Below are 15,186 nucleotides of genomic sequence, written 5' to 3'. Positions count from 1 at the left end.
TGAGCGCAAGATAATTTCCTACTACTTCTGAAAGCAAAAGAGGGCAGCACGTCAGGTAAACACATTGCTCTTTATTCAAGCAACAAACTTCATGACTTTACCTTCTCATTTTGCACAACAGTCTGGTGCGACCAGTTTAAGGCTTTTTGATGCTTGCTTTGCATTTGAGGTACTGTTCCTTCCAAGCTTATTTGAAGTGACACCGTGTGCTTGATGATACATGACCGACTGACAGTTAGCACCATAAATCCCATTTGACATTTTCTTCTTGGGTGGTTAAAGATGCTGAATGGGCTCTTGATTGATTTCAAAACTCCCTTATCCAAGAGATGCACCTTGAACGAATGAACTTAAATGTAAAGTTGGCTTCCTACACTCATTTTATCCTTGCATAAAGAAGAAAAGAACCCTTGTGAAATTTATATGTACCCATCACTATTCTCTGTGAAAGTTGCCGATCTGGAGCTAAAACTTGTCTTGACAGTATTCACGCAATAAAATTTGGACACAGAACAAGCACTGACAGCTATAACATCGTCATCGTTTCATTTACATGGCAAATCTGACCTGTTGGGTTTTTTTCCCGTCATGTGGGTATCATAATATTAATATGCTTATTTTCACTCAGGCCGCCAAAGAGTAACCGTTTATTATCGAAATGTTCGAGCTCACCTCAACAATGACACAGGAATGTTTTATGTCCCAGAAACGCTCAAGCCTTTACTCCCCTTTTTACATTCAACTCTGATGTTGCCCCTCCAGATTTGAAAGCCACCATTCCTTCAAGATGAGTGACAGCTTTTGAAAATGGTGATGATCACTACTTGTGCAGTATTGAAAAGTACAGTACAGTGGGAGTGTCTGGCTTTTATGTTCAGTGATGTTTCCGCTCTAGCTGCCATTTTTAATAGACAGACAGCTTGAAGGCGCGCTTCAGCTCTCTTTAAACCTCTCGTTTTTGTTGTTTAATACCACTCTCACCTGAGAAATGCACAAACCATAGTATGCACCATCATTGACAACCTCGTAGCACGTCGCTTAAGCAAATGCACTTTTTCAAGTCATTGTGGAGATGAACCACCTGTCTATCACGTCACAACCTGAAATGCACGAGAACCTTTACAGATTTGACTTACATTGACAGTCTTCAAATGTTTGAACGCACACTTGTCCAAGTGTTCAATGTTTCAGTCCGTCCATCTTTCATCCATCCATCCTGATTCTTCCTGTTTGAAGCCACAAAATGGCAATTTTTTCGTTTGATGGTTAGGTTTTGTCTTGATCTCGTGATGTCAAAATGTAAACAGCATGACGAAGAGGACGGTTTAAATCACAGTTCCACTTTAACCGAGAAACGTACCGGTCGGCTCACTCGCTGTGAAGTTTGCATTATTTTGTCACTGAAACATTGACAAGTCTGACAAGGGCATTCAACATTTTAGAGGCAGTTAAATGACCTTCTCAACTCGAGCTTTACACTGACAATAACATAGCACTTGGCATGAGCAAACACACTTGTTCAAGTTATTCTGGAGCTGGACAGTCTTCTCACATCACACCGTTGTCTCATACTCCATCACTTCTTTGGGCGTGCCCAGGCAGCGATACTGAATCCGCGGTGCGACCGGAGCGGCGCTTTCCAGCACCAGGATGGTTTTGCGCAGCCTCCGGTCGATGTAGTGAGCATCCCAGGCAGGGTAACTCTTCCTGGGCAGGTCTATTCGGATGACAGGGCCCTCTGTCCTGGGTGAAGGGTGGCGTACCGGTGCCCGAGGTCCTCGAGGCGGTCGCACCTGGAACACATCTCCGTCCAGCCCGGAGCCCTGCTCTCTGTCTTTAATCCTCTGCAAGGTCCTGGGGGGGCTGCTCACCACATCTGGGGGCAAGCTGGACATCGGGGACACCGGCGTCTCTACCGCCGCCTGCTTCTCCACAATGTAGCCCCAGCTTGAGACAGGGCCGTCGGGGTGCAGCAGACAGTAATAAACAAACATGAAGAAGGTGCCCAAAGCGTAGCTGCTGGCCACCACGCACACCATGACGACGCCGTAAAAGTCTGAGTAACGAGGGCCACGGTACAGGTACCATGTGGCGGTGAGGGCCACGTTCTCAATGAACACCGTCAGGCTGTAGGTGAGCATCCTGCAGCGAGTGCGGCCCTCCCTCACGCTGAACCAGCAGAACACGTACACGATGCCCACCATCATGTTGTAGATGATCTCCTCCCACTTGGACATGCAGAAGTCTGTCTCGCCTTGAATTATCCAAAAGGTCATGATGCACCAGTGCGCCACGATGAAGATGCCAAAGTAGAGCTGGAACACGGAGGCGAAGAGAGCGAAGGCGAGAGCTCGGGCCCCGATGGTGAAGAGATGCCACAGGATCTGAACCATGACTGCCTTGTAGCTCATGGGGAGCTTATCATCTCTGGAGTCCCTCAAGACTTTTTGATAAGAGGCCACCATCCAGGCGAGGGACATCAGAGAGGCGGAGGCCGAAAGTCCTGAGGAGGACACGGCAAAGGAAATGAGAACGGATTTGATGCTGAAGACATTTTAAAGGAAACCACTGCAGAAGTGGCTCAGCATTGGCGTCCCTGCTCATGTGCGAGCATGCAGAGATGAAAAAAAACAAACATCAAGCCAAAGATAAAGTGGTACCTCCCTGCCTGTTGACATCAAATTTAGTTTTAAATTGTTCAGTTCATCACTATCGCCATTTTCTTTTCAAACTTTCAAAATAAAAGCCCAAAATTTACAATCATTTCTTCCCTCTAATTAATCATCTTTTTGATGGATCTGAATTGTTTCAATTTCAAACTGCTGATTTTGTCCCTACCACAAAAAGTTTCCAAATTTCAAAATAAAAGCCAAAATTAAAATTTTTATTTTCCCTGTATTTCTACATTCGCTCCAACTTTAAACTGTTCATCTTACCCCTACGGCAATTTTCGACGAAAACCAGAAATAACGGTGAAATGGTTCAAAATAACGTCTGTTGCTGATGTAATAGATATCAATTGGAAATGTTGTTTTTGAGGCCAAACAATTTAAAGTTCAAAACTTGGAGGTACCACTGCACCACCAAGTACAAAGCACAAGCTCAAGAGGTTATGTTATGATCACCTTTTGTGGTTGTTTGTTTGGTTGGTTAGTTGGTTAGTTGATCAGGATTGACTACTTAACTGATTTCCAAGACACTTTGAAGTGGGTGGGCACACGGAACCCATTTAATGTTGGTGCAGATCTGGATAAGGGTGCAGATTGAGAAATTTCTTTTCACCTTTTGTCCCATGAGCATAAACTGAAACGTCAACCACAGGAACAAAAGGGCACCATGTGACCATTCATAACTTCTTCTACTTTATGACATCTTACGTGCAGCAGTAGCTAGTAGCCTGCTAACTTTATGCCAATAGTGCAGTGGTGGGCCATCACGGGATGACCAACATTTATAACTAATTATAATATTTGTTTTATGTTGATGTAATCATTTATTCCCAACTGTTTATTCCAGGAATGTCATGTACAGTGGCGAGAAAAAGTCTACACACCCCTGGTCTGATAATTGATATTTACACTTTTTAATCACTTTAAGATTCTGCTTGAAAGTTAAAAAAAATGCCAGAAAACAGCAACAATAACGCCGAAACTTTACAGAGCCGCTTTAAATGATGACTCCGATGATTGGGTAATACTCAACGTAGCCGCATGCCCAGTTATAATAGTGAGTACACACATTTTTGAAGTAGTTTAATTTGATGTCTTCTCTGGAAAACATTTTTACATGACTCACTTTAATAGTAGGATCAAATGTAGATTAATTATTTTGGTTTTATTGTATTATATCACACAAAAAAATGTCATTTGAACAAGGGTGTGCAGACTTTTTAAATCTGCTGTATGTCCGACCAGAATTCAGCCTCTTAACAAATATTTTTGTCATTTGCTATTAGATGTACCTGGCACAATTACATATGTGCAGTTTTTGTCTAGTAATGATAGTTTCAAGAAATTTGATGTGATAGAAATGAAATCAAACTGCAATATTATACCAGTTTTTCCCCCCTTATTAATTCTCAACAATGGTCTGTCTGTGATCCGAGTCATGTGGCGGCCCTCACCCTGAAGAGGCAACACCCGACCGGTGATGATCATGATGGAGAGCTGCAGCACCAGCTGGGGGGCACTTTTCAGGAAGGACTCCAGCAGACGCAGGATGCTGATGTCGGCGCTCTCGAACATCATGCGCCAATAATAGTGCCGCCGCTCGGGTTCCCTGTGCCAGCGACTCTGCACGCCCAAATACAAGGCTCGGACGTACCTGGGGGAGATACCGTTCAATTATTTTGATTGTCAAAAGTGAAGTTGAACACATTTCCAGTGTGCGGCTGGCTCCATTGGGATTCGGAATGAGAATGGACTAAGCAGCTGTGAGCTTTTAATTTTAGTGCACACGTCAGAGGGATGGAAGCGCAGACGGCTGCAAAAACAGCAAGGAAACTAAATAAAAGCACTCAATCTAGTTTGGAGATTGAATGTTAGGCGAGCGCACAGCTCAGTGCAAATCCCTTGTTGACATGGAGCCCCACCCCCACCCTTGCTTTCATAGTGACCTTCTGCCACTATAGACACACGCGCCTTAAGCAAACAGCATTCAGCGCAAATTGGTTTTCTCTTTGGATGTAGAGGTCAGATGTGACATCCATTTGCGTGGGCTGAGCAAAGAAATCATCCCCTTCACACCGCGTGTGTTTGTGTGTGTGAGAAAGAATAACCACCTGACGACCTCAGAAGGACCTGATGTCACCAAGCTCGATGAACCACGAGGGAGTCTGTGCATACTTTTCTTGTTCTGCTTCCCGCAACACAAATTGTACCTCTGGGATGAAATGCGTAAGAAACACAAACACCACCACAATCTGGCTCTCGCTCTTGAGCCCACAAATTGGCAAGCGTCACGATCAGAACACTTCCTCTGCATTTCATTTCCTGTAATGTGATTGTTCCTTAACAGTCGGTCATGATAAACGCCACCTTTGCAATGATATGTTTGATGAACACCCACTCGTCTAAACATGTTTTTTTTCTTCTGGAACACGAATTAAGCAGTTAAATCCACCTGGATTTATCCACCTCGGGTGGGCGATCATTTCGCGACACATGCTGATGACTTCAAATAACATCATAACGCATAAAGGTTTGCTTTGCTTGCAAACATCACATGACCAAATTCAGAAAACAGGTGAGCTTGTGTTAAGGATTGTGTCGAAAGTGCTGCTTTCTCCAACATTTGAATACTGTAATGTCATTGCCGTATCTACGTTACTGAAAAATATCGTCCAGTCCTACTGGGTTGTGTATCAATGATGTATTTTTATCGTGTTCACAGCTGAGGGGGAAACAGGAAGGTAATCCTCTTAATGGGAACACATGCTGGACTGCAACAAACGGAACCCGCACCACTGCTTTAATGGCATTACCGGTAATTCAGCGTTTTAATGTGTTGCTGGACACACACACGCACGCACGTGCACGTGCACGCCCCAGGAGGAAGTGGGGAAATCAATATTGGGCTGTCTATGCGGACGAAGATGCAAGATAGCGAATCGCAGGAACTGCTTATGTTCATTCCAAGCAATTGATTTGCATCGTATTTCATCATGCAACACATCATGGGATGGATGAAAGACCATCCAGCTGGCTGGGATGTCTCACAGCCTGCCGCCTCCAGCCTGGTGGCAACTCGGGGCTGTCAAAAGCGATCAGGGCGCCAAGAGTTTGAGTACAGCTTCTGCTATCTGACTGGGCTGCTGCTGACCCACAGACCTACTCGCAGTCCCGTGCAGGAGGAAGCGTTTTGTTTTAGTCTCGCCGCACGCTGGGAGAGTCAGCATGTTTTGCTGAGAGACACTTAGAGAGGGCGTTGCTATGAAAGCGTGAACGGTGCAGACCTGGCAGGAAAATTGACAAGTCATTGACATCTCCTGGAGGACAATTTATCTTTCCTGAAACCTACAGACAACAGGATACATTGATACAAATTAAATCAATTACTGGTTCTTTAACTTTTTACCCACCTCAAAAAATACATTACATATACGTACAATAAAATGTTTTTCAAGCCAAAAAATTTTTTAACCATCTGTCAGTCCGCCATTAGTATTTTCAGCGCTTCCGTCTAACCCTAACCTCCAGACTGATAAAATGTGGGACAAGTAGCCTGGTTAAGTAGGACAATGTGGGGCAGGCATAATAACTTTTGACAGCTTAAGGGACGGGCCTATACAAGACAAAAACCTAATTTTGAAACATCTTGCCTTTAATGAGTCTATCAACTGTCAAAAGTTCAAAGTTCATAGCCAACACACTGTGACGTAAAAACTGCGGTATAATTTTACTGACCCACAAACAGCATGGGACGATTGTCAAGGAAATCACCAATGTAGCTATGTCACAAAAAATACAAAGAGAGGAAACGTCTGACAGGGAAACAAGACCACAAGGTTTTGCAAACACTCTTACCAACGATCTAACATGGCCAAAGGCGGAACCCCCGGCAGACTTTCACCTGTGTCTGTACGCTTGGCACTTACTGGCCGAGACTGGCGCCCCCCTCTTGAACCTACTAGTTTCACCCATAGGCTGTATTCACTAAGACACTTATAAAGTAGGGCCTGACCAGTATGATTTTTTTTTCAGCTTGATGGCAATGACAGAATGAAAATAACACTAGATTAATTGAACAAAAATGTTTTTGGGGGTCCGTTAACGCTTATAATGGAGCTATGAAACAGGCAGAAATTTGACTGGTTTAAAATATTGTGTCCTATAGTAGGCCCATTTGTTCAATATTACAACAGAAAGAAAATTGGTAACAATTTAAATTGTTTAAATGTCTTATATTGTAATTAGTAAATAAATATTGTCTGTCTCCTTAACCGACTAGCTTCGACAACATATTATCAGTAAGATTATGAATGATATAATATTCTTGCCTTTTAGCTGTTTCCTAGTAGGCCTAATATAAGGAGCATGTAAATAACTGGTGAACAATTGTGCCTCACCAGTAACCTGCAGCGCTACTAGTAAGCAGAAGTTGTCCTACCAGCGTGAAATAAGAATGTTAGTAGTGCAAGTGTCATTTCACTTACTAGTCTTACAAGTGATGACAAAGAGCGTGCATGTGCTTTAAGCTGGATGCACGGAGTAAATGCTCAATCGGATTTCCACTGATGCCCAAGTCAAAACACACACACACACACACACACAAAGGGTTGACCGGGGTGTGTAGCTTCCCATCATCTGTTCTTACCTCCACACTTGCGCCAGCTGGAGGATGTGAACGACCGCTTGGAAGAGCCACACGAACACTCTGCAGCATCCCCGGGCTCGGCCCACGGTGGCCGGCCCGGGCAGCACCCCGGCTGCAGCCGCGGCGGAGCGGCCAGCGCCCCGTTCGCCGCCGTCCTTGGCGTTCAAGTCGTTCGTATCCGCCCCGGACGACGCCGCCACTACAGCAGCCGCCGCCGTGCCGCTCTCTGGCGTATCGCAAAAATCGTAGGCGAACCATCGAAAGCTCAACACCTGCACCACCACGGAGGGGACAATCACAAATACTAGAGTCAGAGCAAAGAACCAGTACTCCCTCCGGAGGTAGTAGTCGGCGGCCAGCCACAGGTCTGAGGCCCCGTCCGAAAAGAAGACCAAAAGGGCGCCCAGTGTCCAGCAGCAGTCCGCCGGGGAATAGCGCTGCTCGGCGTGGAGGCTCTGCGGAGGCTGCCGGTCCGGCCTGGAGGGACAGTCGGCCGGGATTTGGGTTCGCGAAGGGACGGCGGCACCGTCAGATTTCGCAGCCATGTTTGTCGGAGGGGAGAGTGAGTAGGAGGAGATGGGAAAATGATGGAGAGGGGGGAGGGCGAAGAGGGGTCGCGCAGCTTCGGTCGGGGGGAGGGCCAGGACGGTAGAGGAGTAAGTTAACCGTCGCTCATCGATCTGCTTAGACGGAGAAATGCTGCAAATGATTGAAGACATTTCATGGCCTCGACATGCAGGACTGCTTGGAGGAGAGGGGGGGTGTAAATTTAAAACTGACAGATGGACCAGGTTTAAATCAAATGGCCAAATCTAGCTGTATCTATCTTTTTATTCAACTATAAATGTTGTGTTTCAATGTATTCATCTTTTTTGTTTTGTTTTTCAAATGTTAAACTGTTTATGAGGATGAAACAGTAGGCAACTAATTATCTCACAACGCAGCGGTTGTGGGTTTGATTCTTGTGGTGTGTTTGCGTATTCTCCCCTTGCCTGGGTGTTTTTTTTTTCCGTGAACACTAAATGGTTATATGTATATGGCCTACGGCAACCTAATCTTTGTAAACAGGATAGGCTCCAGGATGCCAGCAACCTGATTAGGATCAGCGGTTTAGATAATTGATGGATAATATGTTGAATATATTGACCACACAGTAATAAACAAGCACTTTATGAACATCAGGAAACATAGGAACAAATTAAAATGTACTCAATTTTAATCATTTCAAAAAAGAGAAAGAAGAAGCACTATTTAAAGTGATTTAGTACAATTTCATTTCATTTTCAGAACACAAAACAGAGGCACCTACTCCCCCACCCAAACAGTCAATAAAACATTAAAATCCTCAGCTTTATTATGCAAAACAGAAGTTGAATATATTAGGTGGAACACGGAAGGCTTGTAGCTCAATATAAAACCAAGTCACTTGCGAAATATATTATTATCAAAGTGGAAGAGTTGTAAGTCAAGATCAGTGATGCATCATCTTTACCGCTGTTAGTGCATAAATGCAAGAAGGCCAACATTTAATAAGATGGACTTTAAGAGAACATTTGAAATCCCAAACATCTTCTTATCCATAAAAACATCCATGGTGACACTTTGAAACATTTAAAAAAAAAAAAAAAAAACAACAACAAAAAAACAAACATAAGTCCATTATAAAAAAAAAAAAAAAAAAAAAAAACACATTAAAGAATAGAATTCCCAAACATGTGAGGGGGGACTCCTGCCATCTTTCAGAGAGGACTTGGAATGTAAGTAAGGCCCACTAACAGACAGTTCATCTTAACATGAAAGACAAGGTAAATAATTCATTTAGCCATTTGTGAGACACAAAGAAAAGCTAAACAACATACTCGAATGTGATTGGTCAAGAAATGTGATGGTGTTCACTGGATGGAGGCTTACTGTTCTCCTCAAATATTATTCTAAGTAGTCCCATTCTTTCAAGAAAACATGTCAAGAAAAATACATTGATTCAGATTTCAATGAGATTCAAATTAAACTAAGTGTGCTCAAAACAATTGATTATTGTATGGAAGTAATTGCAATCTGTTCAAAAAAAATAATAGGAAAATAGCACTCTATATATATTTCTTTTACTCTTTATGGCCATAGGACCTGTCACATACCACAGACAAAAAAAGGCGTTTCTCAGCAAGGCAGGCAAGCACTGGCAGAGGGGTCAATGCAAATGATACAAAGACTGCCTGAAGGCCTCCTTGAAGTGCTGCAGTATCAATCAGGAACCCTAGGAGGACACAGTACAAGATGGCGCTGGGTGGCCTCTGGGGTTCTGATGGCAACAGACCTTTCAAGGCGGAGGTTTGGACAGTAAAGCCTTCTTCCCACTTAAACCAATGGAGAACGTGGGTGTTTGTTTAACAGCCACATTTTTTGTCCACCTCTGGTTTTCGTTTGGACGTTGGTTTTATGCGAATGATGTCAAAGTTGCACATGTATCACAAGGAAGGCTAATTCGTCATACTGCCACACACTGCTCAATTTAGTGGACATGAGGAAAAACTTGAATGATGTCCACATATTGGGTGGAGTGTAGAGAACGAGAAACTCATCCACAGTGGAGATGATGTGCAACTCTGACATCAAGAAACTCACACATATACAACACCTTTTGATATCTCAACAGCCACTCACCTGGCCTAGAGCCAATCTTTGTGAACGTGTACGTGTGAAGGCGCATTTAGAGAAGCGTACAGTCCTTCTTCTTTTTTGACTTCTTTTCCATTGGTGTTTTTCTGTTGATTTGTCGCACCAGGTCGTAGAAAATCTAAAAGCATAGGAAGTTACGCGAGTAGGAAATGAAGTCAAAGTCGCCGACAAGTCCATCGTTACAATGTCTGAATGCTGCAGAGAAACTTACTTCATTCACATTGATCTTTGACTTGGCTGACGTCTCTAAAAAGGCACAGTTGCTCCACTGGCGGGCCAAGTTCTGACCCTGTTCCTTGCCCACCACACGCTCATCCTCCAGGTCGCACTTATTCCCCACCAAGATCATGGGGACCTGTTTCGGACACATTTCCTTAAATATGAGGGTCAATTCAAGATATTCCATAGAGCAGTTAGATGGTTCATTTTACTCAGTTAAATGTTAAATTATGCAGAAGGAGTACATAAAGGCTTTATTTCATGTGATATATATTACTAGAGGTTTTTTTTTTTTCAGACCAGGTACACGTTTATTTTGGTACTCTCTGATTGAGCACCAATACGTGCTATAGTAAAGGACCTTTCATTGAAATATAGCCAATAAATCAAAATATTTTAGTTCTGAACTACAAATGGCAGGAAGTGATACGTTATCACACCATCACTTCTTGTCACGCTGCGCTCTTAAATAAGTCAGGGCGGATGTTATGCATTAGCTGAGTCACTTTTTCCATTTTGCAGAGCCTAATTTACAGTCAGATAAAAGTGTCATCACAATCTATGTTTACCTTACAGTTTCTTCGACTTGCCATTACCCCCTAAATGTAGCTACAGTGGTAGCGACAACGACGTGTTAAATACGACTTGATGCATTCCACTCACGTCCTCAGTGTCTTTCACTCGCAGGATTTGTTCCCGGAGGTCTTGCAGGTCATTAAACGTCGACTGTGCCGTGATGGAGTAGACCAGAGCGAACCCCTGCCCGTTCTTCATATAGAGGTCCCTCATGGCCGTGAACTGCTCCTACAATGGCAAACACACACATACGTCACCACACTTGCTTGATTTCCCTTTGTGAAGCGTGTGGGTCTGGCTCCACGTACTGTTCCGGCTGTGTCCAAGATCTCCAACATGCATTGCTGCCCGTCAACTTCCACTTGCTGCAGAAGAAAAATTGGCAGTGGTCTCCATTATGTACAAAACGGCATTTAGGAATCTATTTATAGGTCAATATTTAAGGGGAAGGCAACCCCAAAATTGTCTTAGTAATATGTTCTGTGCAGCCCAACTAGTTGAAACAAAGTTTTTCATTGGTTTAATATGAATTCAACAGGTAAAATTGACCTTTTTATCCACCGCAAAGGGCGGCCATTTTGCCACTTGCTGTTTGATCACAACCAATCACCGCTCCAATCAACAATTTTCTGAAGTTATACCATGATTGAACATTTTCTATTTTTAGTTTAAGTTTTAAATGATGAAATAAAATATAATTTATAGTCCTTGATTTGTATAGTAAAAAAAGAAACCATATGTATAATTGTTTATACATAGACATAACAGAGAGAGTTTACCTTTCTGTAGGAGTCTTCAATTGTAGGGTCGTACTTCTCCACAAAAATTCCTTGCACAAACTGGACTGTCTGGAGTGGATTGAACATAAATCAGTCATGATTACATCTCCACATCAATACCAAAGAGATTAATGTCACGGTCAAAGATAGTTCTTTGTCCTGTCTTATTGGTATTGCGTCCATTTTTAATCAAGTTTATGGAAAGTCAAAGATGTTCAGTGGACAATTAATTATTTTGATATATTTCACGTTGTTAAACTACAATTTTGGTCAATTAAATATTTTTTAGTCTTTTTGGGTGTATGGAATGGATTAAATAGATTTCCATGATTTTCTATGGGAAATATTACTTTAGTTTTCATTAATCAGACTTGGCAGAACAGATTTATCACAGAAACTTTAGTTTGTTCCACTACCCTTTTTTTCACAAGGAACTTCCACAAGTGAAATTCACAAGGTCAATTCTTAAATACAACAAGAATAACAACATATAAATAGAATAGGGCATTCCACTTCAGTTTGAAACACAAAGTGCTTTTTTGTTTGACTGGAATGAATTACATGGGAGAGCTTTCAGTGAAAAATATTGTGAGGCTCTTTACACTTTGTTCAAAAACAAATAACACTTTATTCAAGCAGTCAAATAAGACACCATTGACCCCTCTCACCAGTGCAGATTTTCCCACGCCTCCTGAACCCAGCACTACTAGCTTGTACTCGCGCATGATGGGCAACTTCACTGGACACCTCAAGGATCTGTGAAAAGACAAAGTCGCTCAGAGTAAAGCACAACGCAAATCTATTATAAAATAGTAATGACTTACAAGAATTAACAAGGATTAATGTTTGCTGTGTAACACCTCATATCAGTCTAGTAATATTAAAAATGTATTATTTATGTCCCCTTCAATTCTAATATATTTTTCCCACCCCAAATCCTCTATTCTCTGAGAAATACCCAGACAACAAAGTGACAAAATAATTCACTCGAGGGTCAAATATTAAAAATACTAATATCACATAGATTTCCTAGATAGCAATTATGGCACAAATGTCAATGAAAGAGAATAAGACACCTCAAAGTAATTTCTTAGCCTATCTGCACATATTAATTGTTCCTGGTGTTTGGGACCTTTGTCAAAAGTGGAGACAAACAATACAAAAAACACTCTGTCCCACTTGGGCAGCATTTGCAATTCGAAGAGTGACGTACGATATGCTAGCACAGGCCCACACGGACAGCTCAACAATGGGCCATTGTGATCACTCGACTCGAGGGCATGTACAAAATGAAAAATGGAGATCAGAGGCTGCAGGCACCATCATGACATTCAAATAATGCATGAGAGAAGTGAGAACTGAGAGTCCACAAGAATGCTTTGGTTACAAGGCGTAAACTAAACATAATCGTGTCATGCTTGCTGCTCACATAATCAACCATCAAGTTTGCAGAGGTGTATTTTCAAGTACAGTATTCAAGTTGATCTTAGCCAGCTGCCTAAAATGGAAGAAGATAAAGTACTAACGACAACTTTATTTATCGTCGTAATAGTAGTAAAGAATGTCAGACTCACCCCCCCCTAAAAAAAAAAAGAAAAAATTCGTCGTCTTGCAGACAGCTCGATCAGTTCCGCCAAAATTTTCTGCCAGTATCACGGTGGTAGATCAGCTAACAAGTCATCAAAATACTTTGAAAGTGCCATAATAAAACAAGTTGATGATCGCCATTAACAGCTGGGTGTGCATGCGTGTAAATTCCAAGATGGCTACGATATAATAAAAAAGAAGACCTTTCACAGTGCCGCACCAATGAACGCCTACACAGAATTTCATTGTATAATATGTCTATACAAAGAATCGAAATGAATTGAAAACGCAGGCGTGTGTGGGGAATAAATTAACATACTGTGTAGACAGCAGCTGCAGATGTCAAGTCCCTCTACATCTGGGAGAGCTTTCGGTGCACAGTGGCAGGTGCTGAGGGTCCGCGCAGGGGCCAAAAGCTCAAAACTGGCAGTCCCACCTCATCACAGCAAGGGAAGATTTATTAACGCGTAGCAACAATGAATTTATTGTAATGATTGGATTGTTATGATTTGAATGGAGTCAAACTCAAGATACTGTTAGACACTACCTTTCTGAATCATGGCTAACGTAGTAAAATCCCTATTTCAAGAGTGAAACTAGGGGCGGTACTGGAGCTGCAACAATAAACTGGACGTCATATTTCAGAGAAGCCGTTCTCAAAAAGGAAGGGTGTGGATATTTGTTTCCCTAAACATGCCCAGCGTACTAAAGACCCATGCAAGAATCGGCGACTGTCAGCATGACAGCAAAAAGTGCCTTTTAATCACCACCAAGTGAGGGAGAAAAAAATCGTGCGTTGTTACTAAAAAAAAAAAAAAAGTTTAGTTATCATACTAGCTTGTCATTGACGACAAATGAAGGTACAAATCAATATAAAACGAAGTTATTTATACAGCGCATTTTACAACAGCTGCAGTAGTAATATAGCAATGGTACAACCACAACGACAGTGCAAACAATAATTGATCACTAAATAAAATCAAGTTACGCCAGCACCTCGGGAGGACTTTTGAGGAAGCTAAGCAAGCAACAAGCTGCGCTTTTCATGACAGTGGCCTTGCATGAATGTGGAAAATACGGCGACAAAACACAACACAGAATCACTTGCCGTACGCTATTTGCATCGCCGATAACTATAGTTAATCATTAGCTTGACGTTAGCAACCCCGCGAGCCAGTATGCTAAGAATTACTCCCCTGTGATCGAGAAGGCTCGTTTTTCTGTCTCGATGGACTTCAACTCGCTTTGGGAAAAAAAAAAACTTAAGATAAAATATTAACACAGAAGCTCCCCAAAACACTCACCGTATTCCGCTATGTGTATTTATGTATGTGCCTACTGCTGCCCTAAATCATACTGGCTGGGCAAATGTGCGGAAGAATCGAGACGGCAGCCGTTGATTGGCTCAAAATGACCCAATCACAACGCTTCACGTTCAGGCGCTTATTTAAATTTCTGCTGATGCACTTTTCATTTTTCACTTTTTTGAATTAATTTTCAATGTCAAGCTCAACGGACAGGAGCTAACTAAGTTCAAAAGCAGTGATTAGAATTGTGAAGAATTAATAGATTTTGTGTCAGTGCTTTATAGATATGATCTGAATAAATGGGCCATTAATTGCAGTATGCAGAACGGTGACATCTAAAAACATTGTGGATAGGGGACCTCGACGATCGGAGTTGGTGACTCCTGATTTAGAGAAAGACTATGACAGGATAATCTAAGAGGACCAAATTTAGAGAAAGACTATGGCGGAGGAAACTAAGAGGAACTGTGGCAGTGCATGAGGAAGTCTGGAGTCGCAGAAAAGTATTTTTGATGAGCACAGTGCACCACCTAGTGACGCCATGAGTGAGCAAAGAGATGGAGAGGATGCAGAAGATAGGCATGGAAAAAGAAAATCAATGTCAGTACTGTTGAGGCGACCTGGGAGATGCGCACCTGTGTGTGGGTGCATGTGACCACAAGGGGGCACTGCAGGTGTACGACGTGAACGCGCAGCACGCAGTGACGCTCCTCAGAGCGCCTCAACAG

At 42.5% G+C, this 15,186-nt stretch overlaps 2 protein-coding genes across 4 annotated transcripts; both read right to left on the bottom strand.

The window, feature by feature from the left end:
• Positions 1–51: 51 nt before the first annotated feature.
• xkr7a (XK related 7a) lies at positions 52–8,028 on the bottom strand. 2 transcript variants are annotated; one of them, XM_049755079.2, is made up of 3 exons: positions 7,315–8,028; positions 4,124–4,323; positions 52–2,503 (listed from the first exon to the last, which is right to left on the bottom strand). In XM_049755079.2, the coding sequence occupies exons 1-3, from the start codon at positions 7,857–7,859 to the stop codon at positions 1,554–1,556; spliced, it is 1,695 nt and encodes a 564-aa protein (XP_049611036.2). In that variant the 5' UTR covers positions 7,860–8,028; the 3' UTR covers positions 52–1,553. The 2 variants fall into 2 exon arrangements, with proteins under 2 accessions (XP_049611036.2, XP_068505979.1); XM_068649878.1 differs by lacking the exon at positions 7,315–8,028 and adding an exon at positions 4,781–5,400.
• A 484-nt stretch (positions 8,029–8,512) lies between these two features.
• On the bottom strand, positions 8,513–14,562 carry LOC125989090 (ras-related protein Rap-1A). 2 transcript variants are annotated; one of them, XM_049755089.2, is made up of 9 exons: positions 14,456–14,562; positions 13,471–13,587; positions 12,233–12,320; positions 11,565–11,633; positions 11,094–11,150; positions 10,873–11,013; positions 10,202–10,345; positions 9,976–10,108; positions 8,513–9,668 (listed from the first exon to the last, which is right to left on the bottom strand). In XM_049755089.2, the coding sequence occupies exons 3-8, from the start codon at positions 12,287–12,289 to the stop codon at positions 10,022–10,024; spliced, it is 555 nt and encodes a 184-aa protein (XP_049611046.1). In that variant the 5' UTR covers positions 12,290–12,320; positions 13,471–13,587; positions 14,456–14,562; the 3' UTR covers positions 8,513–9,668; positions 9,976–10,021. The 2 variants fall into 2 exon arrangements, with proteins under 2 accessions (XP_049611046.1, XP_049611045.1); XM_049755088.1 differs by having other exon boundaries at positions 8,513–9,568.
• Between the last annotated feature and the right edge of the window lie 624 nt (positions 14,563–15,186).

This window comes from Syngnathus scovelli, chromosome 2 (genome assembly GCF_024217435.2).
Source record: "Syngnathus scovelli strain Florida chromosome 2, RoL_Ssco_1.2, whole genome shotgun sequence".
Taxonomy (NCBI): domain Eukaryota; kingdom Metazoa; phylum Chordata; class Actinopteri; order Syngnathiformes; family Syngnathidae; genus Syngnathus; species Syngnathus scovelli.
This window is presented reverse-complemented; position numbering and strand designations above follow the sequence as displayed.

Excerpts from the sequence above, each read along its gene's own strand:
- xkr7a (XM_049755079.2), bottom strand. The coding sequence starts at position 7,859 with ATGGCTGCGAAATCTGACGGTGCCGCCGTCCCTTCGCGAACCCAAATC. Across the intron at positions 4,324-7,314 it reads CAGCTGGCGCAAGTGTGGAG|GTACGTCCGAGCCTTGTATT; the intron begins GTAAGAACAGAT and ends TATCTCCCCCAG. Across the intron at positions 2,504-4,123 it reads TCGGGTGTTGCCTCTTCAGG|GACTTTCGGCCTCCGCCTCT; the intron begins GTGAGGGCCGCC and ends TGTCCTCCTCAG.
- LOC125989090 (XM_049755089.2), bottom strand. The coding sequence starts at position 12,289 with ATGCGCGAGTACAAGCTAGTAGTGCTGGGTTCAGGAGGCGTGGGAAAA. Across the intron at positions 11,634-12,232 it reads GCGTGGGAAAATCTGCACTG|ACAGTCCAGTTTGTGCAAGG; the intron begins GTGAGAGGGGTC and ends AATCCACTCCAG. Across the intron at positions 11,151-11,564 it reads TTGAAGACTCCTACAGAAAG|CAAGTGGAAGTTGACGGGCA; the intron begins GTAAACTCTCTC and ends TTTCTTCTGCAG.